The 26457-nt window shown below is 61.4% G+C and overlaps 2 protein-coding genes across 6 annotated transcripts in view; both read left to right on the top strand.

Moving 5' to 3' along the window:
• Window positions 1-1637, top strand: part of LOC115636773 (anoctamin-7-like) — a 49456-nt gene extending 47819 nt beyond the window's left edge. The window contains exons 24-25 of one of the 2 annotated variants that reach the window (XR_003997047.1): window positions 267-271; window positions 1627-1637. The gene's annotated coding sequence lies outside the window, so the exon portion shown is untranslated. The remainder of the gene's footprint in view (window positions 1-266; window positions 272-1626) is intronic. The other variant, XR_003997048.1, reaches the window with a different exon arrangement.
• The window catches only part of ARHGEF19 (Rho guanine nucleotide exchange factor 19), a 29271-nt gene extending 4490 nt beyond the window's left edge, over window positions 1-24781 (top strand). For 2 of the 4 annotated variants that reach the window (XM_030537287.1, XM_030537288.1), the window contains exons 2-16: window positions 3679-4328; window positions 8491-8883; window positions 9557-9653; window positions 10549-10625; window positions 11165-11415; window positions 14011-14171; window positions 14627-14779; window positions 16370-16499; window positions 19221-19295; window positions 19896-19985; window positions 20726-20889; window positions 21485-21643; window positions 22314-22393; window positions 23095-23199; window positions 23313-24781. In XM_030537287.1, coding sequence (XP_030393147.1) covers window positions 3704-4328; window positions 8491-8883; window positions 9557-9653; window positions 10549-10625; window positions 11165-11415; window positions 14011-14171; window positions 14627-14779; window positions 16370-16499; window positions 19221-19295; window positions 19896-19985; window positions 20726-20889; window positions 21485-21643; window positions 22314-22393; window positions 23095-23199; window positions 23313-23470 — 2718 coding nt within the window. In that variant the 5' untranslated portion in view covers window positions 3679-3703 and the 3' untranslated portion in view covers window positions 23471-24781. The remainder of the gene's footprint in view (window positions 1-3678; window positions 4329-8490; window positions 8884-9556; window positions 9654-10548; window positions 10626-11164; window positions 11416-14010; window positions 14172-14626; window positions 14780-16369; window positions 16500-19220; window positions 19296-19895; window positions 19986-20725; window positions 20890-21484; window positions 21644-22313; window positions 22394-23094; window positions 23200-23312) is intronic. The other 2 variants (XM_030537290.1, XM_030537289.1) reach the window with 2 other exon arrangements.
• Window positions 24782-26457: the final 1676 nt, after the last annotated feature.

Genomic DNA, 26457 nt, shown 5'->3' with positions numbered 1-26457 from the left:
CCCCCCGTGTCACTGGACTGGCACGTTCTCCTTGCTCCCGGCGCTCTGTGTGAAGGGGGATCCCCTAGTGTGTTGTGTCAGGGACTCAGCGGCCTCCGGGCTCGGCTGCCCAGTGAGCTTGGCTGGGACAATAAACCCTTGCTAAGTCCTTGTGCTCCTGGACTGGGCGGCAAAGCCACAGGATCCCCTTGGAGCCCTGTAGCAACAGCTGCCTGCTTCCCGCCCAGCCCTCCTCCACGCTGCCCCAGAGAGGTACAAAGCTGTAGCCAGCGTGATCGGTGCGGCTGTGTGGACACAACTCACTGCACTGGCTGTAACAGAGCCAGGGGTGGCGGTTGTACTGACCATATGAACAGGCCTCGTGCTGAATTCTCTGCCACCCACTCCCCGGCTAACACGCAGTCCCCGTGGCCACCGGGCGAGGGTTCTCAGCCCGTCTGTGACGGGTGTGACCTGGGCAGCCATGCGGCGGTTTCACCTTCCGAGCAGGGGGAAAGGTGACCAATCAAACAGCCTCCGCGGGGAACAACACTTTAGGTTTTCCAAAGTCCTTCGGTGTCGCCGAACGCAGGGCAAGCCCTGGTACCGTGCGCTCCCCCGGAGCAGTGTCTCATTGTTCATGCAGAGGAGTCACCGCTTCCCTCCTGAAAGTACCAGTGTCATGTATGAAGTGAGCCAGGGCGTGGCTGGAATCTGGCCCTGGGCCTGCCCAGGACCTGCTGGGTTCCCTTGGGCAAGTCACCTCCCCTCTCCAGGCCTCAGTTTCCCTGGCCCCAGTTGTCCAGTTAGACTGTAAGTTCTTCAGAGCCTGTAATTGTACAGCGCTTGCCATAATGGGGGCCTGGTCTCAGCTGGGGGCTCCAGGTTCTACTGTCGTACAAAGAATAAATCACGGCATCTTGCCCCCTGAAAGTCCTAACGCTGGGGGGACCTGCCCCATTGACCATAGCGAACTCAGACACTGGTTCCTTGAAAAACGGGATCTGGTCTTAACCCACCCAGGGGCCATTCCCTGCAGAGTATGAGGGGATAGCTCAGTGGTTGGAGCATCGGCCTGCTAAACCCAGGGTTGTGAGTTCAATTCTTGAGGGGGCCATTTAGGGAACCGGGGCAAAAAACTTGAGCTGGGGGTTAGACTAGATGATCTCCTGAGGTGCCTTCCAACCCTGATATTCTAGAGTGACTCTGCTCCTGAGCTCGTCACCACGGGAGGCAGACGCCAGGCACATCCTGTAGGATCCTTCATCAGGATCTTGCAAGGCTCCTAGGCCAGCGTTGAGGTTGAGAACCCAGAGCCGGGAGCCCTATTTGGTGCCATTGGCTCTGACCCGACTCTGTGGCCCCCTGTGCCATCAGGAACGGTAGGCCTGGAAGGGGGTGGATGTTTCCCTGGGCTCCTGTTCCTCTAGGCTTTGTGGTGGGCTGGCACCACCATGGAGGGAAGGAAGATCCGACTCTTAATGACAGGTGCCCCCCAGGGTTGGCTGGCTGAGATAGGCAGCACCCATGGACCTGACACCTCGCCCCCATCTCCAGAGGCCCTCAGCAAAGCCCCGAGACGCTGGCTCTGGCAGGAGTGGGAGGGCACCTGGGGAATGCCTGCTGGCTTGGATCCAACTCTGGAAGCCTGCCCTGTTTCCTTACCCCTGGGGACAGTGGAGATCGAAGGGCGGTAAAGGGAGCGCCCGGCTGGTGGGGGCCGGGGCCCATCCCGGGGTGCTGTGTGGATTAAAGCGAGCCTGGGAATCGCACTGGGCAGCAACCAGGGCAGCGCCTGGCACACAGGGGCCCTGTGCCCGCAGGGGGCACCTCACGGCCCTCCGGGGTCTGGTACATTCTGACCGGCTGCGCCCTCCCTGCTCAGAGAACAGCCCTGCTCAGCCCGTGTAGTGACGGCGAGGTCCGTGTCCCTAGCCAGCGCGCTGAGGGAGGGGATTGTAGGGTGGCCACCCGCCGGGCTGTGAGCTGGGACAGTTGGGCCCTGCAGGAGACTCCTGCCTCAGGTGCACACAGGAGAGCGGGTTACACTGGCCCTTGGCCACCTGGGCACCTAGAAGCCACTGGGGCGCCTTACAGACCCCTTGGACTGCAACCCCCCTTGGCAAGGATGGGTGCCCCCCCTCGTCCCCACCAGTTCCTCTGGACGCTCCCTGCTACCCATCAGCACCTCGTCCATCTCCTCCTCTCCCCTGCTCCTAGCATGGCCAAGCAATGGGAGAGCAGGGCGGGCCCGATGGAGGAGCAACCAGGGCTGCTGGCACTGACACCCCTGCAGCTTCAGGAGCATGAGGGGACCCTGCGAACACGGGAGAGACCTTAGAGAGGGGAGACTTGGTCCGACGCTGCCCTCTGGGCCTGGTCTGGCAGGGAAGGACCCATGTGGGCAGCCCTGCCATAGAGCACTGCACCCCAGCATTTCAAGGCAAGGTCGGTTTATTAGCCCCATTCTATGGATGGGAGAAACTGAGGCCCAGAGAAGGGAGGTGGCTGGCTCAGGAAGCGAATCTGGCTCTTCCGTCCCTGAGCCCCACCCACAGCTGTGTCACTACGATCACAGCCAGGGAACGTCATTGGCTTCCATGGAGCTACAGTGAATGCCACCCGGCGGGATCTGGCCCATTGGCGTCAATGGTGGTAGGCTGAGTTACATTAGCTGAGGATCTGGCCTTCTCCTACAGCCCTTCTTAGGGAGCAGATCACGGGGAGACACATCCGTGTTCCCTGAGCTCGGTCCCCTTAGCCAGCTGATCCGCTGCCCCCCCCAGCGGGCGAGCCCCAAATCCAAACCAACTGCAGGAGTTTGTGACTTGGGAGCCCCCCGGGGGCCAGCGAGGGCTTGGAGCTGGCAGGGAGCAAGAGGCTCCGAGGTTCCCGGGGGGCGGGGGAGGAGTTTGGCAGAGGAGAGCCAGGCAGCTGCAAATGCCGGCAGGAGATTTTGTTCCATAGCTGTTTGCCTGTTGGCAGGGCTCAGAGCCCCGGTCTGCTGGGCAGGACTCTGTCTGGGCGGCAGCGAGGGTGTGACAGGACGAGGGGTGCAGCGAGGGGTGTCTCTGTGCCGATTGCAGCCCATGCCCCTGGGTTCCCTGTTCTGGGCCCAGGCTCTCCCAGGAGGAGTTACCGTGATGGGGAACAGGTGTTGGGGAGCACAGACACGCCAGCCCCAGCCTCTCCCAGCAGGAGGCGCTGCAGGGAATAGGGCAAGAGCAGCAGGTCTCATGGGGGACCTGAGCGTCCTGCTCAAGCCCACACGGCCGCGGAGGGTCTCGAACCCAAGTCTGCTGCCTTGCAGGGCTGCCGGGCACATGCTGATGCACTCAGCGGCCAGGCCGTGTCGGGAGCAGACAGGGAGTGGGGATGAAGGGTGACATCTGGAGACGGGTTCTGAGATCCACTTGCAGAACGGGCAGACGGGTGCCCTGTTCCCTTTCCCCTCAGGCTGGCCAAGCCCAGGCCAGCTGGGAGAACTGGGTGATTTAATGGTTGCTGCAGACGCTACCCTCTAATGGGGGGTGGGAGACTGATCCCATTCGGAGACACCCCCCCCACTGACCCGGTTAGCTCCCCACTCACTCCCAGCCAGATCTTGGGGGGCATTTCTGGCCCTGGCGTCACCTCAGAGGGAGACCTGGCCCATGGTCTGCCCGTGCCTGATGTGATCCCATTGTTTCTCCCCTCCAGGTCTAGGGCAGGCCAGCCCTCGGTGATGGAATACCGCCCCCGGCCGGACTTCCAGCCCCACCTGACGTCACTGCCATACCGAGCGGGGAGCCAGCAGATGGGGATCCTCACCGTGGGTGGGCCCCAGGCCCTGGGGGACAGGCCTTGCCGAGCGAGGCACCATGTGGCCGTCTGCAAGCAGGAGAGTTTGTCGTTCGTGGAGCTCCCCAACCTCCAGCCTCCTAGTCAAGGGGACTTTAGTCTTGTCCCGTGCTCCTCGGAGGGCTGGGGGCTCCTCAGCTCCCACAGCAGCCCCATGGATGGGTGGAGAAGCCTGCAGCTGAGTCCCGAAGGCTGGCCCCCCTGCCATCACAGCTACCCAGACCTCCACCCCAGGCTGGGCTGGATCCCAGACTCCGGGGTCCCCTTGGGAGGCAATGCTGCGAGCGGGAGCTCCGGGACTCACCCAGGGGTGGCAGGGATCTCTGCCCCGCAGGGACGGCAGGGAGTGGGGAAGGCGGACAGCTGGCCTCACAGCTCCACCTTCAAGCCACACTCGCCCCACAGGGACTCTTCTCCCCACGACATCGTCAGTGGGCCCACGAGCCCCCCGCTGCTGCCCGAGTCCCAGGGGCGAGGATCTCACGGGGTGGAGAAGGAGAAGCTGGCCTGTGAGTATTGCATGCTGGGAAAAGGCTGGCCTCGTGGGGGAGGCTGGACAGGAAGGGCAGGCAGAGGGGGTCTGGCCACATCTTGGGAGTGGGAGCCCTGCCCACCTTGGATGCTCCTTTACGAGTGCCACGCAAGCTGGGGGTGTCTGAGAGGGGGCATCTGGCAGGGCATGCTAGGGAGGAGGCATAGAGCTGAAGGCCAGAAAGGAATGTTTCTGATCTTCCACTCTCCCCTCCGGCCATGCTCCTCCAGCACAAGGGTAAGGCCTGTGGGGTTCGAACAGGAGCAGGGGTCTGGTCCCAGGTCCCCAGCTGCAGGTGGTCCCAGCTGCCCTGCAGTGGCGTAACAGCATAAATGCCAACCTCCGGGCGGAGTCTTAGGGCAGAACCCCCAATTGACTGTGAGTTCCATATGCTGATTTCACCAACCAAGGATCAAGGGCAAACCCCTGTCACCGCCCTAACCATAGAGTCCCAGCCAGTCCCCGTGGGCACCCTGATCTGTCTCGCCCCCCCGGTGAGTCTGCCTTTGTGATGGATGGATGGATGGCCGCTTACACCAAGGATCACAGCAATATTCAGAATACTTCCCGTCCCACAGGACCGGTCGCTTACCCCAGGTCGATAGCACGTTAGAGCCTACACCAAAGACAATTTTTTGTAGCCAATCCTGTAATAAACAATCTGAAGGTTTATTCTAGAGCAGCAGTTTTCAACCTTTTCCCATTTGCGGACCCCTAACGTGTTTCGAATGGAGGCACGGACCCCTTTGGGAATCGTAGACATGGTCTGCGGACCCCTTTGGGTCTGCGGCCCACAGGCTGAAGAGCAAAGACGCCCCTCAGGGCTAACCCAGGCGAAGCACTGGGGATCTTTTGCTTCTGCCTAGTAACCCTTGCCCTCCTTCCCTCAAAGTCCAGGCAACATAAAGATGCCGTTCATTCCGTTTAGGGCTTTTCATTCCCTTCCCCTCTTCCGCTCTGAGCTGCAAACTCAGCTAATGAGAGGAATTCACCCGCATGCCTCACCTTCATTGGGGAGAAAGTCTTTTGTTCTCGTTAATGTTCCAGGCTAGTCTGCCTGATGCGATGGGCCTTCCTTGCTGGGCAGACAACCCCTGCTGTGGGGGCCCAGCATTTCACATGACTAAGGCCTTGGCTAGACTTGTGAGTTACAGAGCACTGTACCTCACTCCCCGTCCACACTGGCAAGGCACGTACAGCGCTGTGTCTCCACGGCTGCAGCGCTGCTGGTACTCCACCTCCCCGAGAGGAATAACAGCTGCTGCGTAGCGGCTGAGACGCTGCTGTCCAGTGTAAACGGGGAGTAACATTACTACGCAGTGATTGACCTCCGGAAACTCCCCATAATCCTTTTAACTGGAGTGGCCTCTCTTGTTTTGTTGTGATCTCCGGAGGAGGAAGTGCCCTTTCAAAGCTCCGTTTCGGGGGCTGCTTATCAAAAAACCAAACACAGCTACAGCTAACGTTTGCTTGAAGAGAAGCAGCGTGGGGGTGGTGGTGGTTGGGGTCCGTTTCGGCGAGCAGCTGCTTATCTGGTCTATGGGAAAAAAAGAAACAGCTGCTGTTTGCTTTCAGTGAGTGAGAGGGGGTGGCGGAGGGAGGAGGGTCTGAACTTACAAGGCAGGGAGCTGACACACTCTCAGCAGCCCAAAACCCCACTCTCTCCCCCCACGCTCCCTGTCACACTCCACCTCACCCCGCACTTAAAAAGCACGTTGAATGCTGGGATAGCTGCCCATAATGCACCGCTCCCAATGCCGCTGCAGATGCTGCAAATGTGGCCATGCCAGTGCGCTGGCAGCTGGCAGTGTGGACAGGCTGCAGCGCTTTCTCTGCTGCGCTCTCCAAAGGCGGGTTTAACTCACAGCGCTGTACAGCTGCAAGTGCAGCCAAGGCCTAAATGGGTCTCTCTTGTCTGGCGATTTACACGGCCCCAGAGGCTCACAAGGCTCAAACATTGCCCTACAATACGGGCTGCAGGCTTTACACGTGAGATGAACGCCGGTGCCACGCACCAGCAGGCCGTCAGGTCAGAACACTAAGCACACTCGATAACTCTAGTGCCTGTTTCCACAATCCCAACGCCCAGCTGTGTAATTATCCGTAGTCAGCGGAAGCAGGGGGACCATGGCATGAGCTGGCACCTGGTCTACCAGCGTCATACCAGCGCTAGAATTTACCCCCCACCAGAGCCTGGACTTGGGACCCCGCCAGAGATGCCAGTTTTGGTTGGACGTATTTCTGGAAGTTTCATTGCATGACGTAATCTTGAATTTCTGGGGACTCCAGGAGGCAACTGTAGCCCCTACGGGGCACGTCATGTCAGTGATGGCAGGTGCTGAGGGGGTTTCTGGGAGGCTCCTGTGCTGAACCAGTCTCCAAACCTTTGGGCTGAGCTTAGGGTGGCCCCCTGGCCCGTTTCCCGGGGTTGTTCCTGGTTTGAGGTAGCTGCCCCGGTAAATCTGTCAGGGTGCTCAGTCGCCACGGCCGGGCCAGTTTAACGGGCTCGGGATCATCCCAGATGCCCTGCTGTTCGGTTCCCCAGAAGTGGCAACCCCAGCTCCTGCGTTCCATGCCAGACCCATGCCAGGAGAGAGCTGCAGCGTGGGCACAACAAGCCCCCGTCAGCAAACGACGGACCACGGAGCCCATCAGCCCCACGAGAGCAGCAACTCACTGTGCCGGATGCTGCAAAGCATTCTGGGATAGCATTTCTGCAAAACTAGCAGGCCCTGCCATGCTCTCAAGGGGCCCCAGAGGTTTGCAGGGACCGGCCCTGTTCAGGGAGCAGATAAGAGGAGCTCAGTGAGCTGCAGTCCAAACACAGGAGGCAATAGGTCATTCAGGGGGCCCTGTTCGCATAGCCCCTTGTCCTGGCCACACACGGTGCTCTGCAATAGCCCCCCATTGGATAGCGCCCTCTGGGATCATAGGAAAGCAGCAGGTCCTGGAAAATGCTCTTTGGTTATTTACTGTGCAGCGTCTGGTTTTGGACAGGCAGGACGGCCCAGTGGTTTCAGGGCCCTTGCCTGCGAGCCCAGGGGTTCAGCTGGAACCCAGTTAGCACTGCCATTGACGATGCAGGAACCGGAATTGAATCCAGTTCCCTGGCCCAGCGCAGGGCTGCACCAGGAGCAGACTCCAGTGCCCTCTCCCCAAGCTGAGCCAGCTCCTGCGCATGTGACAGAAATAGAGGGCGGCACACACCTCTCGGGAGGCAGCACCTGTGACAAACGGCTGGGCAGATGCCACTGTCTGCCATCTGCTCCCGCTGTCTGGGGGAAGGAGGCTGCAGGTGGAATCCAGCTGGCTAAGTGCACATCACACGCCCTGGTGCCCCGGGGGGGATACAATCCTTCCGTGCCAGGGTCCGAGGCCCAGCTCCTCAAAGGGCTTGGGTGCCTAACTCCCATGGGCCCAGCTAATTTAATCTGGAAACATGTCTGCAAACAGTACCGTGCAGACACGAGCCCATGACTTTGTTTGCTGGTGCAACCTCACGTTGGCTGCTCATGCTGTACCTAGAGGGAGGACGGCATGGCGGCTGGGAGTCAGGAGGCCCAGATTCTATTTCAGGATCAGCCATTGGCTTCCTCTGTGCCTCAGTTTCCCCCTCTGTAGAACAGGGTACATCCTGTCTCACAATGGGGGCAGAGGGGGCAACTGTGGGGCTTGATTTGCTGTGACCCCCTGGCCAGAAGTTGCTGTAAAGGTCGGGCGTTGTTGTGGAAACAGGTAGGGGCGGGCAGAGACGGGCTCAGCATTCTGGGGTCCCGGGGGAGGAAGGTTATGCACATGCCTTGTGTGTGTCGTGTCCTCTTCTGGTGATTAATCCACAGAGAGGATAATAGCCTTCTGCTGCTGCTAGCGGGTGGAGCTCCTCCTTCAGCTCAAATGGCAGAGGTCTGTGCTAGCACTCCTGGGCTTAAACCCTACTGATGTCCCATGTGGCGGTAGCACCGTGAGGCTGGAAAAGCTCCCAGGGTGGCAGGCCACGAGTTCCAGGGGATGGAGCAGCCCCATGAGCTGTCTTCCCTGGGCAGCTCCGCTCCTTTGGGCCCAAGCAGCCCTGCTCCCACATGCCTCACTTCCCTGCTAGCTGGGGCCTAATCATCACTGTGGCTCCTCTCTCCTTCCAGGGAGGAAGATCAGGGTCTACTCCCCCGAGACCCTCAGCAACATGTCCCCCAGCCTGGACGGAGACGCCGTTTTCCAGGGGTCCCCAGTCCACGAGGACGGCAGGCGTGTGGGGGAGCTCGCGCTGCGGGGGATGGAACCGCTGGATCTGAGGCCGGCTCCTGAGGGGCCTCCGCATGCGGTGCCCGAAACACTGGACCTGGCGCTGCCCCCGTGCTCGGCTGGCCGGAGCGCCAAGGGCTCGGCAGAGCAGGAGAGGCGGCGCTTCTCGGCCTCAGAGCTCATGAACAAGCTGCAACTGGCTCAGCGCAGGGCGACCTTCTCCCTCAAGCTGAGCAAGTCCCTCTCCCCCAGGAGCGCTTCCAAGGAGAAAGGGGCTTGGGCGAGCCAGGAAGGTACTGGGATTCTCAAACTGGGCTTACTGGTCAAACTGGTATGGTTGGCTTGGGGCCTTTCTTTCTTTCTTTCTTTCTTTCTTTCTTTCTTTCTTTCTTTCTTTCTTTCTTTCTTTCTTTCCATTGATTCCAACGCCCTTTGCATCAGACGCTGTGTCCCGCTATAGGGGCAGGTTAGTGGCTTTCACGCTATGGTGTACAGGCCTGTGGTCCTTGGTGCCCATCCTGGGGGACCTCCCTCCCAGTCCACATTCAGTGGCGAGGTCTGGGAGTGGTGATGGTGGTCCACAAGGCCTCTCTCGTTGAGTGGTCCCCCGGAATGAAGATGGTGGAGAACCACGTTCCTGGGAGGAGACACGGGCGGAAGGGGCACATCTGTAATGCCAGCTCCCCCCCTACCCATGTGCTTCCTCTCGGACTGGCAGGGAAAATGTGAGAAGGGGGTGGAGTCGCCATGGCCGTGGCGAAGGGATGGGGTGGAATCCTGGACCGCTTTCCCTCTCTGCCCCCATCATCGCACAAGTGCATGACAGGATTCTCCCTCTTCCCCTGAGCTGTTAGGCCTGTTCAAGGCAGGTTAGCGATGGCCCAGTGGAGGCAGGGGAGGAAGGGCGCCCTGATGCCAGCCCAGCTCCTCCCTGCTCGGCTGTGAAGGTGCTGTCCATCCTTGCAGGTAAACCGAATGGAAGGGAGCAGAGCCGCAGCAGCACGGGCAGCAATGGCCTCCCGTCCCCAGAGCTGCCCAGTGAGCCAGGGAACGTCTGGCCCAGGTAAAGCCAGCGGGGAGAGCCCACGACCCTAGGGGGGCATTCCCAGCCCACCAGAAAGCACAGGCGAGTGGGCAGGCTGCAGGGATCTGGACTGTCTAGAGAGGGGGGATGGAGGAAAGTGACGCCGAGTTCCTCGGAGCAGCTGGATTTCCCAGGCCATGGGCTGGCGGGGACTGGGCTGCAAACCCAGTTATCGATGAGTGCTGTGAACCAGACCCCAGAAACCCAGCGCTGCCCAGAAACCCAGCATCCCAATGGAGAAGGGAGTGAGCCCCCCTGGAATCCACCTTGTGGGCCCAAGCCCGGCCCCACAGTGTGGGGAGAATGTTCCCCATTTCACCCACTGCAGCCCCCCAGGCACGTCTGAGCCAGGCTGGACGCCAAGGGGAGAGGCACACGAGAGGCGTTTCTCAGCCCCACTGTTTTCTAATAGTCTTTTCTCTCCTTATTTATTTTTGATTTTTTTTAAGATCCTAAAATAACCAGTAAATGATCAGCTCAGTGTTCAGCTGGCGCTAACAGCTGGCCAGGCAGGTGGGCTCTGGCCACGCTGGTGTTTGGAAGGGGGAGGGACACCCAGCCACACGGCCCCACCCGTTTCACAACATGCTGATGGCCTTGCAAGGTGCATGTCACCCCCCTGGGGCTGGTGCGATGCCTGTGCCAGGCGCAGGCGATGGAGGAGCAGGGCCATGCCCATAGGGCTGGGTGGGGCGGTGAATGTAGTGAGAACCCCTGGTCCCATTGTGGCTTCTGATCAGCACTGGGATGAACGAACTCAGGATCAGGCTGCATGGCGTGACTCAGCCCCCAGGCCCTGATCCTTCACCCTATAAGTCAGTGTGGGGGGTGCAGACTCCAGCCCTCACCCAACCCCGTGTGTTCCCCTCTGTAGGAGTGAGGTGGAGCTGGGTGGGTGCCCGAGCGCTTTGGTCCAGCACGAGAGGCGGCAGTCGAGGTTCCTCCTGAACTGTAAGCAGCTGGCTCGCCCCTCCCGGGGGATTTCCCCTCTGCCTTCAAGAGCGCACATCCCAGCTGGCAGGACAGCCGTGCTGAGTCCTTTAACGCCGGGGCAGGGATCACGTGGGCCCCCCCACAGCCAGCCACTGCGCCCCTATCCCTGGGGCATCTGCTGCCTGGTCCAGAGCCGGCTGGCAGCACAGGGCACAGATGCCAGAGAGAAGTGCCTGCCTGAAATGGGCACAGAGGGAAGGAGCTGCTGGCCTGTGCCCCTGGCCTGGCTAGATGGTAGAGGGCAAAGCTGGCATGGACCCTCCCTCCTGCTCTTATGGCCAATCCTCTGCTCCCCACCCCGGCCCTTAGACCCAGGCCAGTGCCCCTGCTCCTAGCCATAGTGCCAGCCACTGCCCCATCCAGGTCATACCCGCCTGGGGTTACCCTAGGGCCCCACGAGGGGTGCCCCCTTCGCCCTGGGGATGGCGTCTCGTTCCCTGCTGAAGGGCCCCCTCGGCCCAGTGCCTGGACGCTGACCACCGCCCCCACCCCTCTAGCCGTCCTGTACCAGGAATACAGCGACGCCGCCATTGCCCGGGAGATCCAGCGGCAGCAGCGGGAGGATACCCTGGCGGAGGAGGAGGAGGCTGCCCTGGCGCCGCCCAAGACCAACCTGTCGCCCAGCAGCCCATTCCGCTCGCAGTGCTCGTCCCGCGGCTCCACCTTCTCGCTGTGGCAGGACATCCCGGACGTGCGGGGCAGCGGGCTGCTCAGCACCATCAGCCTTCAGGAGTGCAAGCTGCAGGAGGTGAGGAGCTGGCACCTGTTGTCAGAGGTGTTGTCAGAAGCTACCGGTATGGTGCTTTGCTCTGCCCTCTCCTTGTTGGTATTACTCGGCTGCGTGCGTGTGTTCCCTCTGCCTGCTGCCCCAGCTCTGCGCAGAGAGCTGACACAGCAGACCCGAAGAGAACCCCCAATGACCACAGAGTCTAGTAAGGTACGAAGGCCCGTCGGCCAGGTTTATTGCCGTATTGGATACAGTAGTAGTTCTCCGCAGATTACTAGTCTACTGAGCATACTACGAATATGTACCCACGGTCAATGGACTCAGCTCAGTCCAGCGGGACTTTCCACTGCCCCCAGGCCGGACAAAGACATCGCCCCAAGGATGCATTCTTATACACAGGCACAAACAGTTTACACATCACTCCTGACGTATTGAGGTACAACCCTTCTACGTAGCAAGGTACAACCCCTCTACGTAGTAAGGTGCCGCCTCTCACCTAGTACATGTTGGTTTGAACAAAACAACTCTATCCATCATATTACCCTTTTGCCGCTGTCATTGGGATGGATCAGTCTGTTCCTTGTTATCTGTGTGGACTGTGCAAGTATGTGAACGTTCTGATATCTAGTGTTAGTACCTTTTAGGTACGTATCTTCTTGCAGCATCAGCCCTTTCCTTGCCAGTTTCTGTGAGCAGGGCCTGCCTCTGGCTCACAGCTTCACTTTGCTTTATGTTAGCAAAGTCTTGGCCATTATTTTAGTTCAGGCCTCAGGCCTCATACTGGGCCTTTATCAGGGCCTTCACTTACTACAGCACCCTGCTCAGGGCCTGGGCACCAGGATGCAAAGTCTTTCCCAGCACCTGGTCAGCCGTCGCCCACACAGAGCCAGGCCTGGCATCAACCCCATCCCGGGACCCCAGGGCTGGCAGGACCCTCCTGGGCTGGCAGGTTCCTGCCATTGGTTCCATTGTTCTGAGGCCCACATTGTCCGTTAGCTTCAGTTGCTCTTTCCCCTCCCTGCCCCCCCAACGCATTCATAGGGCCATCACCAGCACTGGGCTAGCGGGAGGCTTTGGGTCAGGGCTGAGGGGCACTGGGAGCTGGGGGAGGGGGAACCCAGGGCTGGGATAGCAGGGGGCTGCGGGTCAGGGCTGAGGGGCACCAGGAGCTGGGGGAGGGGGAACCCAGGGCTAGGATAGCAGGGGGCTGTGGGTCAGGGCTGAGGGGCACCGGCAGAGCTGGGGAACGGGACGCCAGGGCTGGGATAGCAGGGGGCTGTGGGTCAGGGCTGAGGGGCACCAGGAGCTGGGGGAGGGGGAACCCAGGGCTGGGATATTAGGGGGCTGTGGGTCAGGGCTGAGGGGCACCGGCAGAGCTGGGGAACGGGGACCCCAGGGCTGGGATAGCAGGGGGCTGCAGGTCAGGGCTGAGGGGCACTGGGAGCTGGGGGAGGGGGACCCCAGTGCTGGGATATTAGGGGGCTGTGGGTCAGGGCTGAGGGGCACTGGGAGCTGAGGAACGGGGGAGCCCAGGCTGGGATATTAGGGGGCTGTGGGTCAGGGCTGAGGGGCACCGGTAGCTGGGGAATTGGGGAGCCCAGGCTGGGATATTAGGGGGCTGTGGGTCAAGGCTGAGGGGCACCGGTAGCTGGGGAATTGGGGAGCCCAGGGCTGGGATAGCAGGGGGCTGTGGGTCAGGGCGGAGGGGCACCGGGAGCTGGGGAACAGGGGAGCCCAGGGCTGGGATAGCAGGGGGCTGTGGGTCAGGGTGGAGGGGCACTGGGAGCTGGGCAGTAGGTGAGGGTGGCAGACCCAGCCAAGCAGTAGAAAAGCTGATGGGAATCGTGCACCTTGGCAAAACTGCAGGGCCCAGGAGGTCGAGCTGCACTGGGGAAGCACCAGGCTCCGGCAGGGAGGCTGCTGGTCAGATCCCGAGGATCACTAGGTTTGGGTTGGAGAGTGTGGACAGCACCTGCCCGTGCTGGGCCCGGCTCTCGCCAGGGCTGCCAGGCCAGGACTTTGGGGAGCCCCCAGAGCTGTGATTCAGGAAATGCTGAGACACCCCCAGGAGGGCAAAGGGGCAGGGGAGGGGCTCAGGCTCTGCCTCCCAGCAGCTGATCTCTGATGGGGGGGGGGGATAGCTCAGCAGTTGGAGCACTGGACTGCTAAACCCAGGGTTGTGAGTTCAATCCTTGAGGGGGCCATTTTAGGAACTGGGGTAAAAATCTGGGGAGTGGTCCTGCTTTGAGCAGAGGGTTGGACTATAGATACCTCCTGAGGTCCCTTCCAATCCTGAGAGTCTATGATTCTATGCAGTGTGTGCTGCTTGCACTGCTGCTGGAGCTGCACACCCCTGTCCCAGAACCCCCACCCCCACTACAGTGGCCAACTTTCTCCCCTGCCTCTTTCTCTTGAGGCCCTTGCTCCTCTTTCTACTCCCACTGTGGCTCGCCGCTCTCTCCCCTGCCGGCTGAGCATGGCTCTAGGGGTGGAAGGGTGATTGGGGGAGGGAGAGACAGGCTCCGGGATTGGGGGGGTGAGTGGGGCAGGACAGGGGAGCTGCTGGTACCCCTCTCCACCAGAGCCATTCCTGAGTGCTCGCTCTTGCCCCGGCAGGCCAAGTTTGAGCTGATCACCTCGGAGGCCTCCTACATCCACAGCCTCTCCATCGCGGTGGAGCACTTCATGAACTCGCCGCAGCTGAACGAGTGCCTGGGGGCCCAGGAGAAGCAGTGGCTCTTCTCCAAGCTGCCCGAAGTGAAGGCCGTCAGTGAAAGGTCAGTCCTCCCAGGGGACGGGGCCTTTTGACCTCCTGCAAAGTGCTGCTGGGGGGCAGGGGGGTGAGGCAGGAGTGAGCCGAGGGGCCATTTCAGGCTCTTCCCCCTGCAGCTCTGCCCAGCGCCCTGGTCCAGGTGGGCCCAGGGTCTGGAGATGCCGGAGCTCTGTGCACCGTGGGGTTGTGGTGCAGACGTGTGTTGCTGTCGGGTGCTCTCTTGTGGCCCTGTCTCAGGGTCTAACACCTTAATGCAGGGCCGGGGGGAGCTGAAAACCCTTCTCCAGACAGGAGGGAGACCATTCCCAACGCTGTCTCGAGCGTCCACCGGGCGTGACCAGGGCATTGGCATAGTGCCCCCGCCAGGTGCTGGGAAAGGCGGGGGGTTTCCTCGGGGCCGGCTGGGCTGGGGTTCGCCTGCCCGCTGAGGCCCCGTCTCGCCCCCTGGCTTCCCGGCAGGTTCCTGCTACAGCTGGAGGAGCGGCTGGAGGCGAACATCCTGCGCTTCGACATCTGCGACATCGTTCTGCACCACTGCCCGGCCTTCCGCCGGGTCTACCTGCCCTACGTCACCAACCAGGCCTACCAGGAGCAGACCTACCAGCGCCTGCTGTGTGTGAACACCCCCCCCCGCCCACTAAATGCCCCTCGCTGCTTCACAGCACCACCCCGGGGGGCCACGCACAGATGGGAGAGCTGAGTGGGGAGCTCTGGACTGGGGGGCGGTGAGCAGGCGAGGGGAGCTCTGGACTGGGGGAGCTAGTGAGCAGGTGGGGGCAGCTCTGGGCGGGGGGCCTGGTGAGCAGGTGGGGGCAGCTTTGGGCTGGGGGGGCTGGTGAGCAGGTGGGGGCAGCTTTGGGCTGTGGGAGCTAGTGAACAGGTGGGGGCAGCTCTGGGCTGGGGGGGCTGGTGAGCAGGCGGGGGGAGCTCTGGGCGGGGGGCCTGGTGAGCAGGTGGGGGCAGCTCTGGACTGAGGGGGACAGTGAGCAGGCGGGGGGAGCTCTAAGCTGGGGGGCTGGTGAGCAGGTGGGGGGAGCTCTAGGTTGGGGGGCCAGTGAGCAGGTGGGGGGGGCTCTGGGCTGGGGGGCTGGTGAGCAGGTGGGGGGAGCTCTAGGTTGGGGGGCTGGTGAGCAGGTGGGGGACTCTGGGCTGAGGGGCTGGTGAGCAGGTGGGGGGAGCTCTAGGTTGGGGGGCTGGTGAGCAGGTGAGGGGAGCTCTAGGTTGGGGGACTGGTGAGCAGGTGGGGGGAGCTCTAGGCTGGGGGGCTGGTGAGCAGGTGGGGGGAGCTCTGGGCTGGGGAGGCTGGAGAGCAGGTGGGGGGAGCTCTAGGCTGGGGGGCTGGTGAGCAGGTGGGGGGCTCTGGGCTGAGGGGCTGGTGAGCAGGTGGGGGGAGCTCTAGGTTGGGGGGCTGGTGAGCAGGTGAGGGGAGCTCTAGGTTGGGGGACTGGTGAGCAGGTGGGGGGAGCTCTAGGCTGGGGGGCTGGTGAGCAGGTGGGGGGAGCTCTGGGCTGGGGAGGCTGGAGAGCAGGTGGGGGGAGCTCTACGTTGGGGGGCTGGTGAGCAGGTGGGGGAGCTCTAGGCTGGGGGGGCTGGTGAGCAGGTGTGGGGAGCTCTGGGCTGGGGAGGCTGGAGAGCAGGCGGAGGGAGCTCTGGCTTGGGGGCTGGTGAACAGGTGGGGGAAGCTGTAGGTTGGGGGGCTGGTGAGCAGGTGGGGGGAGCTCTAGGCTAGAGGGCCGGTGAGCAGGCGGGGGAGAGCTCTGGGCTTGGGGAGGGGAGGTAACCTGTGTTCCCCACAGCCTCCTTCAACCTTTCCCCCATCTCTATGTGTCCATCCCTGTCTCCTCTGAGCTCTTCAGGGATTTGGTCCATCAGGGATGCTGGGGGGTTCTCACCAGCTTCCCCTTCCCACCCCCTCCTGTTCGAAGGCTCCTGTCATGCCCTGTCCGGGATCCTGCTAGTTCCTGCAGGGATGTCTCCTGCGGTGAGGGGGCAGGGGTGACAACTCCTGGAGGAGGCCCCTGGGTGCTGCGGTGGAGAGCTCTGGGTGCCGCAGCGCTTGCTTGTGGCCGGATTGAACAGCCCACTCATGTCAGTGGAAAGACCTCAGCTGACCCCGGTGGGCTTTGGGGACCTGGCTCGTCGTGCTGCCCCTAGCACGCTAGCTCTGGGGACTCGCTAACATTCCTGTCCACATTTCTCCAGGCAGGACAATCCTAAATTCCCAGGGATTCTGGCAAAGCTGGAAGAAGGGCCAGTGTGTCAGCGCTTACCTCTCACTTCCTTCCTCATCCTGCCCTTCCAGAGGGTCATGCGTTTGCAGATGCTGGTGGAGGTGAGCTTGGGGGTGGGGGCAGAGGTGTAACTGGAAAGAATCAGTCTGGCCAGAGCCAGCCTGGCATTAAAGGGAAATACCCTGAATTATAGAGCACCACATGCAATCTAAGGCCTATCTCTGCCACTGACCACTGTTAGTCCCTGGGCACATCGCTTCCCTGCCCCGTGCCTCAGTTTCCCCCGTCCCATGCGGATACCCCACCTTTGTGAAGTGCTTGGAGAGCTGCAGCTGAGGAGGGCTCAGTGTTACTACACGGCCCTGTTGTTTTGTTATTACTTGGGCCGAATTCCCGATGGGCTCCCTGGGGGCTGTGCCCGAGTGACAAGCAGCGTAAAGCCATTGTCAGAATGGCGGGATGTCCCCCGGAGATTGTTAAAACCCATGTCACCTTTCACCACCCACCGACGCCCTTTCTCTCGGTGGCACTACACTGGTCAGTCTTAGGCGGTTTCACTTTCCATCTCTCATGCCAAGCCCGAGCCTGTGGTGTTAGCAACCCAACGACGCAGGGCTTGCTTAAAACCTGGTTGCAGGGCATTCAGTCATTTCTGCTGGCTAGCTCTCTATGTAGATCAGAGATCATGTCCCACCAAACTGCCAGGTAGGGGTGTTTTAAGTGCCTTACAAGGGCAGCGTCATTTTACGGATGGGGAAACTGAGGCACAGAGGGGCGACGTGGCTTGTCCAAGGCCTGGGAACTCTGCCTGATTCAGAGCAGGGTGTCTGGTAACTGTGCTGAGTGCCCTAACCACCCGGCTTCTGGCTCTTCTGGGGTGGGTCTCTCCTGCTCTCTCTGAATGATTTCAGCTTTCTTTCAGTAAGTAACCGGACATTTTTTTGAACCTCAAACATTGTCACAGGACGGGAACACCTGTGTCCTGCCCGGCTCTGTTATTAAATCTTCCCCCAGCTATCGGCAAACATAACACGATCGCGAGCTGTCAGGTGACAGTGGTACAGAATAGCAGAGGGAGTCACTTTCTTCCAACACTGCACAAGGAACCCTCTCTGCTTCCCTGGAGAGCATCTGCCAAGGGCTTCCCCCGCATGGCCCCTGCCTGACGGTCTGCTCCAGATGTGAAGAAAAAGCTCCCAGACTGTCCAATGTGCCACTTCCCACAGGCTGGAGATATCCGAGCCGCAGACTGGGGCAGCAGCCGCCCTGGGGCTTCACAGTTAGACCCATGACGGGAGCTGAAGGCTTTCAGAGGCCCGGGATGTAGGGCATCAGTGACCTGCTACCACTCTCGCCTCTCCCTTATATCCCACTCGATCCACGCACCCTTTCTTTGGTACCCGGTGCCTAACTCTGCATCCGGAAACAAACTCCCTGCGCTGGCTGCCGCCGTGGTGCTTCGGGGGACCAAGGGCGGCAGCGTGGCCTGGTGGATAGAGCCAGACCTGAGTGTTATTCCCAGTTCTGCTACCGGCTTATTAGGCGACCTCGGGCAAGTCACAGCCCATTTGTGCCTTAGTTTCCCAGCTGGAAAATGGGGGTGAAGATACTGATCTCCTTTGGACTGTGCTTTGAGCTGATAACAGAGCCGTCTGAGAGCTGGCTATTATTGTGCAGGAGAGACCAAAGCCTCCATGGAAAGCTACCAATTTGCACTGACCCCGATCAGACACTCTAGATTGCCCTGAGATTTCCCAGCTGCCTGGAGCTCCCAGTACAGGGGTGGGAGGGCTCAATATACCCCCTCCCCCCTAATACTGTAAGTGTTACCCCCTGTGACGCAGTAGGGATGGTCTGAATGGGAGAGCAGGGGATGACTTTAGGTGATGGACAGGACCTGAGCCTGTAACCTGAGCCAGGCAGGGGCTGGGAGGAGTCGGCACCTTTGCCCAAAGCTGGACAAAGGAAGAGAGCCGGCTGGAGAGGTTTTTGGTTTCAGTTTTGGGCTGGCTGGGAAGAGGCAGGGAACCCCAAGTCTGGGGTCTAAGCTCCTTGCCCCCCAGAGGGACCTGGCTGAGGGGTCCTGGTTGTACCTACAAGCCCTGCCTGGGACTGTGTTCCTGTCGTCTAATAAACCTTCTCTGTTACTGGCTGGCTGAGAGTGATGGTGAATCACAGGAAGTGGGGGTTGCAGGGCCCTGACTCCCCCACACTCCGTGACACCCCCATGGCCAGGTACTGTGCCCGGGACCAGGACTGTTATTAATTAGCTCGAGTGTCCTAAGTTGTTTTTTAGGACACACTGGACCTCGTTCCTCGTGGCTCTGGATGGAGGCAACACTCACCGGCACCAGAGAGGGCGGAATGGATTTGGCAGCTTTTGCCATCGCTTTGCCCCGGTCTGTGTTAGCCAGGAGGCCAGAGCACAGCGCAAAGGGCCCTGTAAAGGTTTGCCCCAGGGGCAGGGTCACAGTGCATTGGGCTCAGCCTACACCAGCCATGTCCCCGGCCAGGGAGAACTCACAATCGTTGGGCTACCGAGTGCCTGTGCTGAGATCAGCAAAGTCCCCCTGGCTTCACAGGGCACCAGCCGAATTCGACCTCGAACACGCTACAGGTCTGAGTCTGTAGCTCCGGCATCAGCTGGTGCTGTTGACCCGTTCTGCTCCTGGGACATTTTGCACTGGGTTCATGCTGCTGATCTGTGAGGCCGGTACCGGTCAGGGGTCCTGATCTCTGGTGCTGAGGGGTTTGGCTTGGGACTGACACCTGGGGCATCTGACGCTTCTTAGTTCGATGTGTTTTTTGCCTCCTGCTTGCAGAACATCCTGAAACGCACATTGCAGGGCTCCCGGGACGAGGCCACGGCCACCAAGGCCTTCAACCAGCTCAAGAAGGTAATTGACGAAGGCCAGGACAGGCTTTCAGAATGGGATAACATCTCTCCCGTGGTTCTCTCCACATGGGCTGTGAGGAGTGGGCCGGTGGGACGGCAGGATGGGCACTGCTTCGTCTCTGTGACTGGAGCTGTGTGTGTGTGGAGAGGGGAGGGTGTACGTTGGGGCCTTTCTGATTTGGGGGTGTGTGTGACTGGGGCAGGTGTCCTTGCAGGGAGAATTGTGGGTCCTCTCTGTCGTCTTGGCCCAGATTTTCCATGGCACTGAGTAGCAATGCCGTGCCGCACAGAGGGGACTGTCAGGGAATCGCTTACACCTCAGCAACACCCTAGATGTTGGCATGGGTTAGAGCAGCCTTGGGGCAGCTCTAACTTCCACCAGCTGGCAATAATGCTCCCCGTATCCCCAGAGGACTGTATGCCAGCCAGGACTGCCTGGAGTACTGGGCTCTCTGGGTATGACGCCGGGGCCAGTTCTGCTGGCTCTGTGCCATCTGGGGGAGATTCTCAGCTGGCCGGCCCTGGGCGCTTTCTGGCCCCTCTGCACTGACTGAACGGAGATTCGACGTGGTGGCGGCTAACGGCTCCCTTGCCTCCTCAGCTCGTGAAGGAATGCAACGCCAGCGTCCAGTCCATGAAGAGAACCGAGGAGCTCATTCATCTGAACAAGAAAATCCACTTTGAAAGTAAGGTGAGCGTGGTGACTAATGTGGCAGGAAGCGGAGGGCGGGCAGAGTCCTTGGAAAGTCGGTTTCCCTCAGAAAGCAGTGAACCCAGAGAACACAGACCGAGACTGGCTCTCCCCTAGAGAAAATACAGCCAGGGCATGTGTGTCTTGGGCCATATACGTCTTGGGCCAACTCCAGGGACTGCAGAAGATGCCATGGGGCAAATCAGCCAGATCTAGCGTGTGTCCAGTGGAGAGAGACAGATGTACACCCCGTGGGGATCTGGCCCCGGGCTCTGAACAGAGTGTGCCCCCACCCAAAGGTGTTCTAGCCACAGACACATCTGGGTTCAACACCGTGTGAGTTGGACAGGGTGACACTCGGTCAGCCCTGCCTGGGAACCCAGGCTCCAGTGGGGTTTGAAGTCCAATCTCGTAACATGCAGGTGATGAGCTCCGAGTTCACACGGTGACATGGGTGGAGACGTAGCGTCTATGGGCTCTGGATGCCTCGTCCATATGGCCACATATTCCTTTGCGCTCTGTATCTTTCACTGATCACCCAGCCACCCTAACCACAGCCAGAATAAAATCCTTACTGAGCCCCAGGCTTCAGCTGAGCCCCTGGTGCAGCTACATCATAGGAGGTTCACGCTGGGCCATTGATGTGTCCTGGTCTGGTGATCCTCGTGTCTCCGGGATGAAGCCTTGCACACCCTCCCGGCTCTGACGTCTCCTCCTTTCTGGGCCGGGGCCCTGGGCAGATCTTCCCGCTGATCTCGCAGTCGCGCTGGCTCGTGAAGCACGGGGAGCTGGTGGAAGTGGACATGCAGCTCAGCAGCACCCTCGCCGCCAAGTTCAAGCTCTCCACGAAGACGGTGTATCTCCACCTCTTCAACGACTGCCTCCTCCTCTCCAGGAGGAAGGAGTGAGTGGCGGGGCAGGGCCAGGCGAGCTGCATGGGATGGATGGGATAGTCTGCGGCGCGTGGGTCTAGCCAGCCTGGCTTTCCTTGGCTGGAGTTCACGTGCTGGCCCCCTCGGACTCACGGGGCCGGAGGAGCAGGAGGGGGCAGTGCGCTGTCCTCCCAGCAGTGGGACGAGACCCTAGGCTAACAGGTTGTAGATAGCTCTCCTGCCAGGTCTCCGCTGCATGCCCACTCATGCTTGCCCCTGTGCAGGGAGGAGAAAGTTAGTCACAGCTTGGGAGCAGGTGCTCGAAGCTCCACATTCACCCTGCAGTCGGCACTCTGAGCCTAGACAAGTTTGTGGCGATTTCTGGCCCGCAGGGGAGAGGTCCCAGTGGAGTCTGGGGGATGTGCAGCCTCAGCCTGGGCCCGTCTGTCGTGCTGGGCAGGCCCCAGAGTGAAAGCCGATCCTGCCCGTGCCTCGTTTCCCGGTTCCCTCCGGCACAGGAGCAGCGTGTCCCGCTCCCCAGATGTCAGCGCCTGCCACGCACCAGTGCTGAGCACCGGGAGCTGCTGCCCCTCAGTCACCAACTCTCCCTTTGCCTGTCTCACCCAGGACAGGGAAATTCGCCGTCTTTGTTCACGCCAAGATGCCGGAGCTGAAAGTGACCGACCTGAGCAGGAAGCTTCACGCGGTCCCAGGACAAATCTTCCACCTCCAGCTCTTCGACAGCCAGCGGCTGAAGCACCAGGTCTTGCTGCGGGCACAGACTGAGTGAGTGCCCAGTGGGGCAGGGCCGTCTCCATGGGACACTCCCAAACACCCCAGCTCAGCTCCCCAGGGGATGGGGAGAAGAGGCTCCTGCCCGCTGTCACCTGGCTCGGGTGAGGGTTACGCACCAGCCTGGGACGGGAGCCCATCTTGCTGGCCAGCTGGTGGGGATCTGGCCAGCGGACAGCCAGCATTTCTGGGAGTTGCTGCTGAGCGATGACCGGGGGGCTGTCTCTGACTCCACCAGCAGGGGGCCTGCTGAGCCCTTGAGCAGCGCCAGTGTCCCAGCAGCGGGCACAGCTGACATGGGCACCAAGCCCGCCTGTGGCAGGGCATCACACTCATCCCCCAAGCCACCAGGCTGCTGGGTAGGGAGGGACCTAGCTGGCCCCAGAGGTGGGCTTACCGGAGTGGGAACCATAGAATGCTCATCGGGACGGCTCCACAAGACTCCAGCCAGGACCAGAGCTGGTCCACAGGCTGCCAAGTTTGGCGCTGCCCCTGGGGCTGGATCAGAACCGTTCTGGAGTTCTGGGGCATCAGGGTCTGGGATTTGGGTTTGGCTCTCCCCAGTTCTGAGCCTGTTCAGATCAGGGGGTCGGCCTGGGTGGCTCTCTGGGAGCCTCGCCTGTCCTGCCGAGACTGTGCTGACCAGCTCCATCTGGCCCTGCAGGAGTGAGAAGCAGCGGTGGATCTCGGCAATGGTCCCGTCCAACCCCCAGACGGACAGGGAGCACGTCACTGAGAACGCAGGTACCCCTGAGAACGCACCCGCCCCCCTCCTTGAACCCAGCAAGGGACCAGCCTGGCCGCAGCAGGAATGAAGTCTGCCAAGGTCTCGGGTCCCAGGGGCATGACCCTGCTTTGGACACGGCAGCTCTGCTGTGACTTCTGGTTTCTGTCCCTCATCCCTGAGTACTCCCCTGCCCCGGCACCTAGCGTCCAGGTGCCCCAATCACACACAGGTAACATGGTGCCATGGAGCAGTCGCTCCTGTCAGGCCAGCGCCAGCCGCACCGTTTCCACAGTCATGTGCCTCTCACTGCTCCCAGCTGAGCTCAGGCAGGGCTAGGCTGGCTCCAGGGGGATGTGTCCAGCCACATCACTAGGGAGATTTTGTCCCTGGTGGAACCTTGAGGGCCACAGGCCACAGGCTCCGTGCTCTTCCCCCTGCTGGCGCTCCAAAAGCAGCACCTCCATTTCCCTCTGCCGGGGGCTGCACATGGCTCCTGATCGGCTCCGACCGGCAAAAGGCAGCAGCAGAATCCCAGCCACGGAGGCTTCTGCTCCTGCTGCAGCCCAGGCCGCTCCCTAGCAAAGGCGATAATAACCGGAGCATGACAATCGCTGCGTTTCCCTCAGCACCTTCCTTCGGATCCCAAACCCTGCTTACAAGGGCCCTGTCTGGGGTTCCGGACGGCGCGTGACCCTCTGTGTCTTGCTGCTGCTTCCAGATACCGCCCAGGTCCAGTGCATCAAGGCGTACAAGGCCCAGGAGCACGACGAGCTGAGCTTGGAGAAGGCGGACATCCTGGGGGTCAAGACGAGGACCAGCGATGGTGAGAGGCCCTGGCTTCGTCGCTCTTCTCCCTCTCCAGCCCCAAAGCCGCAGCGGCTGGCAGGCCAGGCAGTGCCACCTGCCCTCCCTAATGTTTCCTTCTCTCCCGCCTAGGCTGGCTCGAGGGGATCCGCCTGTTGGACGGGGAGAGGGGCTGGGTCCCTCAGGGGCACGTGGAGGAGATCACCAGCCTGGGTGCCCGGCTGCGCAACCTGCGTGAGAATGACCGGGTCAAGCATGCCACGCGCAAGCTGGAGGAGGAGCAGGAGTGAGCCGGCCGGGGGAGACCCTGGGAACACAGCCTGAGCCCTGCAGCGTGGGCAGGACCATGTACACAATGCTGGGGGCAGGGTTGCCAAGTCAGCGCCCTGGGCACACCGAACTGCACCGGACGACGGTAGCAACAGGTGGACGATCTCCCACGGCCTCAGCGCTCCCCACTGCTGACTCAGGCTCCAGGGAGGGAACGAGGCCCCGGGAACCCTCTCCACAAACAGACTTGCTGTTCCGTGCTCTCTACGTGGTTTTGTGGCTACTCTGGGCGGGATCCTGGCCTGGTCCCCGCGGGCACGGCCAGCCAGGGGGAACCATATGGCAATGAATTCTCTGCCCTGGCCCCTGTCTGAAACAGGATACTGGGTGAGGGGGACCCTTGGTCTGACCCAATGCGGCCATTTGGGTGTTCAGGCAGCACCCACTCAGAGCATCATCTGCTTGGAGGGCAGGGACCAGCCAGGCAAGTGTCTCCCCAGCTGGGATGGGCCCCTCGTGGGGGGAGCACCACGCCACCTCCACGGCCCCTAGGCTTCTCAGGGGTAGGGTGGGGGCACGTTCCTGCTGCTGCCAGCCTTGGCCAGCATCACTCCAGGGAGGAAGGACCCCATTAGTGATCCCCAGAGCTGCCCATTCTTTGAGGAGGGGCTGCAAGGCAGGGGGTCACCCCCTAAACAGCATCGCCAAAGCCGGGCTTCAGGCCCCTCCCCTTCTCTGGAGGTTGTACTGCTCTGCCAACCGGGCACCGCTGGCCCGGCACGCTGCCACCGGCGCTCCCCTGCGATGGCCTGTGGGGCTGGATCTCCCTCGTTGTCATGGCAGGGGCCAGCCACGGCTCCCTCCACCACGGCCCGGCCAGGGCGGGGGGCCAGGATCCTCTGCCCACAGCTGGGGGGTCCGCAAAGGAGCCAGGGCGGGAACAGCCCCTGCTGCCATCTCACCCGCTGTTCCAGCCTGAGCCAAAGGAGGGAGACGCCGGAGAGCCGGGGCAGGGCCAGGGTTTGCATGGACTCCGCGTCAGTAAAGGCCTTAATTTGCTGCTGGGGGATGGGTGTTTCTTTCACTGGTTCCATTGGGCCGTGCCCACTGCTGGGCTGTTCCCCTCCTGAGCCAGCCCCCCTCCCCCCGCTCCGCTGATGCCCCTCAATCCCGATCTGCAGCCGCCTCCTATTCCCCTCCTAAGCCGCCCCCCCAGCCCTGCTGGTGCCCCTCAATCCCGACCTGCAGCCACCTGCTAGTCCCCTCCTGAGCTGCCCTCCTGCCCCAGCTCTGCTGGTGCCCCAAAATCCCGACCCGCAGCCCCTCGCTATTCCCCTCCTGAGCTGCCCCCCTCCCCCAGCTCTGCTGGTGCCCCAAAATCCTGACCTGCAGCCCCCTGCTATTCCACTCCTGAGCACCACCCACACCCTGCTGGTGCCCCTCAATCCCAACCTGCAGCCCCCTGCTATTCCACTCTTCAGCCACCCCCCGCCCTCCTGGTGCCCCTCAATCCCGACCTGCAGCCCCCTGCTATTCCACTCCTGAGCGCCGCCCACACCCTGCTGGTGCCCCTCAATCCTGACCTGCAGCCCCCTGCTATTCCACTCCTGAGTGCCACCCACACCCTGCTGGTGCCCCTCAATCCCGACCTGCAGCCCCCTGCTATTCCACTCCTGAGCACCGCCCACACCCTGCTGGTGCCCCTCAATCCCGACCTGCAGCCCCCTGCTATTCCACTCCTGAGCGCCGCCCACACCCTGCTGGTGCCCCTCAATCCTGACCTGCAGCCCCCTGCTATTCCACTCTTCAGCCACCCCCCGCCCTCCTGGTGCCCCTCAATCCCGACCTGCAGCCCCCTGCTATTCCACTCCTGAGCGCCGCCCACACCCTGCTGGTGCCCCTCAATCCTGACCTGCAGCCCCCTGCTATTCCACTCCTGAGTGCCACCCACACCCTGCTGGTGCCCCTCAATCCCGACCTGCAGCCCCCTGCTATTCCACTCCTGAGCTGCCCTCCTCCCCCAGCTCTGCTGGTGCCCCTCAATCCCGACCTGCAGCCCCCTGCTTTTCCACTCTTCAGCCACCCCCCGCCCTGCTGGTGCCCCTCAATCCTGACCTGCAGCCCCCTGCTATTCCACTCCTGAGCGCCACCCACACCCTGCTGGTGCCCCTCAATCCTGACCTGCAGCCCCCTGCTATTCCACTCCTGAGCACCACCCACACCCTGCTGGTGCCCCTCAATCCTGACCTGCAGCCCCCTGCTATTCCACTCCTGAGCACCGCCCACACCCTGCTGGTGCCCCTCAATCCTGACCTGCAGCCCCCTCGCTATTCCCCTCCTGAGCTGCCCCCCTCCCCCAGCTCTGCTGGTGCCCCAAAATCCTGACCTGCAGCCCCCTGCTATTCCACTCCTGAGCACCGCCCACGCCCTGCTGGTGCCCCTCAATCCCAACCTGCAGCCCCCTGCTATTCCACTCCTGAGCGCCGCCCACACCCTGCTGGTGCCCCTCAATCCCGGCCTGCAGCCCCCTGCTATTCCACTCTTCAACCACTCCCCCCAGCTCTGCTGGTGCCCCTCAGTGGACAGGGATTCTCCATTGCTATGGCAACACACCTCAGTCCTGTCCTCCTGCTACCTCAGCCCAGGGCTTCCCCTAGCTCTGCCAGCGCCCCTCAGTCTTTCTCCCCTGCATCCGCTGTTGTCCCAGCTGTGGCTGGGCTGTTCCCGACTGGTGTCCTGCGCAGCTTGCAGGTCACTCGCTTCTGCCCACTGGCCCCCCACATGAGCGTGGCCTGCTTGGTTATTTAGCACATGCTTAGCCCAGGCCTGGCAATCACCCACCGCTGAGGGGAGCCAGGGAAGGTGTGTTGTTGGGAAGAAGAAGATCAGGGTTGGACGGGACCTCGAGGTATCTAGTCCATCCTCCTGCTCAAAGCAGGACCAACACCAACTAAATCATCCCAGCCAGGGCTTTGTCAAACCTGGCCTTAAAAACCTCTAAGGAAGG

This window comes from Gopherus evgoodei, chromosome 18 (genome assembly GCF_007399415.2).
Source record: "Gopherus evgoodei ecotype Sinaloan lineage chromosome 18, rGopEvg1_v1.p, whole genome shotgun sequence".
NCBI lineage: Eukaryota > Metazoa > Chordata > Testudines > Testudinidae > Gopherus > Gopherus evgoodei.
Note: the sequence above shows the minus strand (reverse complement) of the source record. Positions and strands in the feature narration are given on the sequence as shown.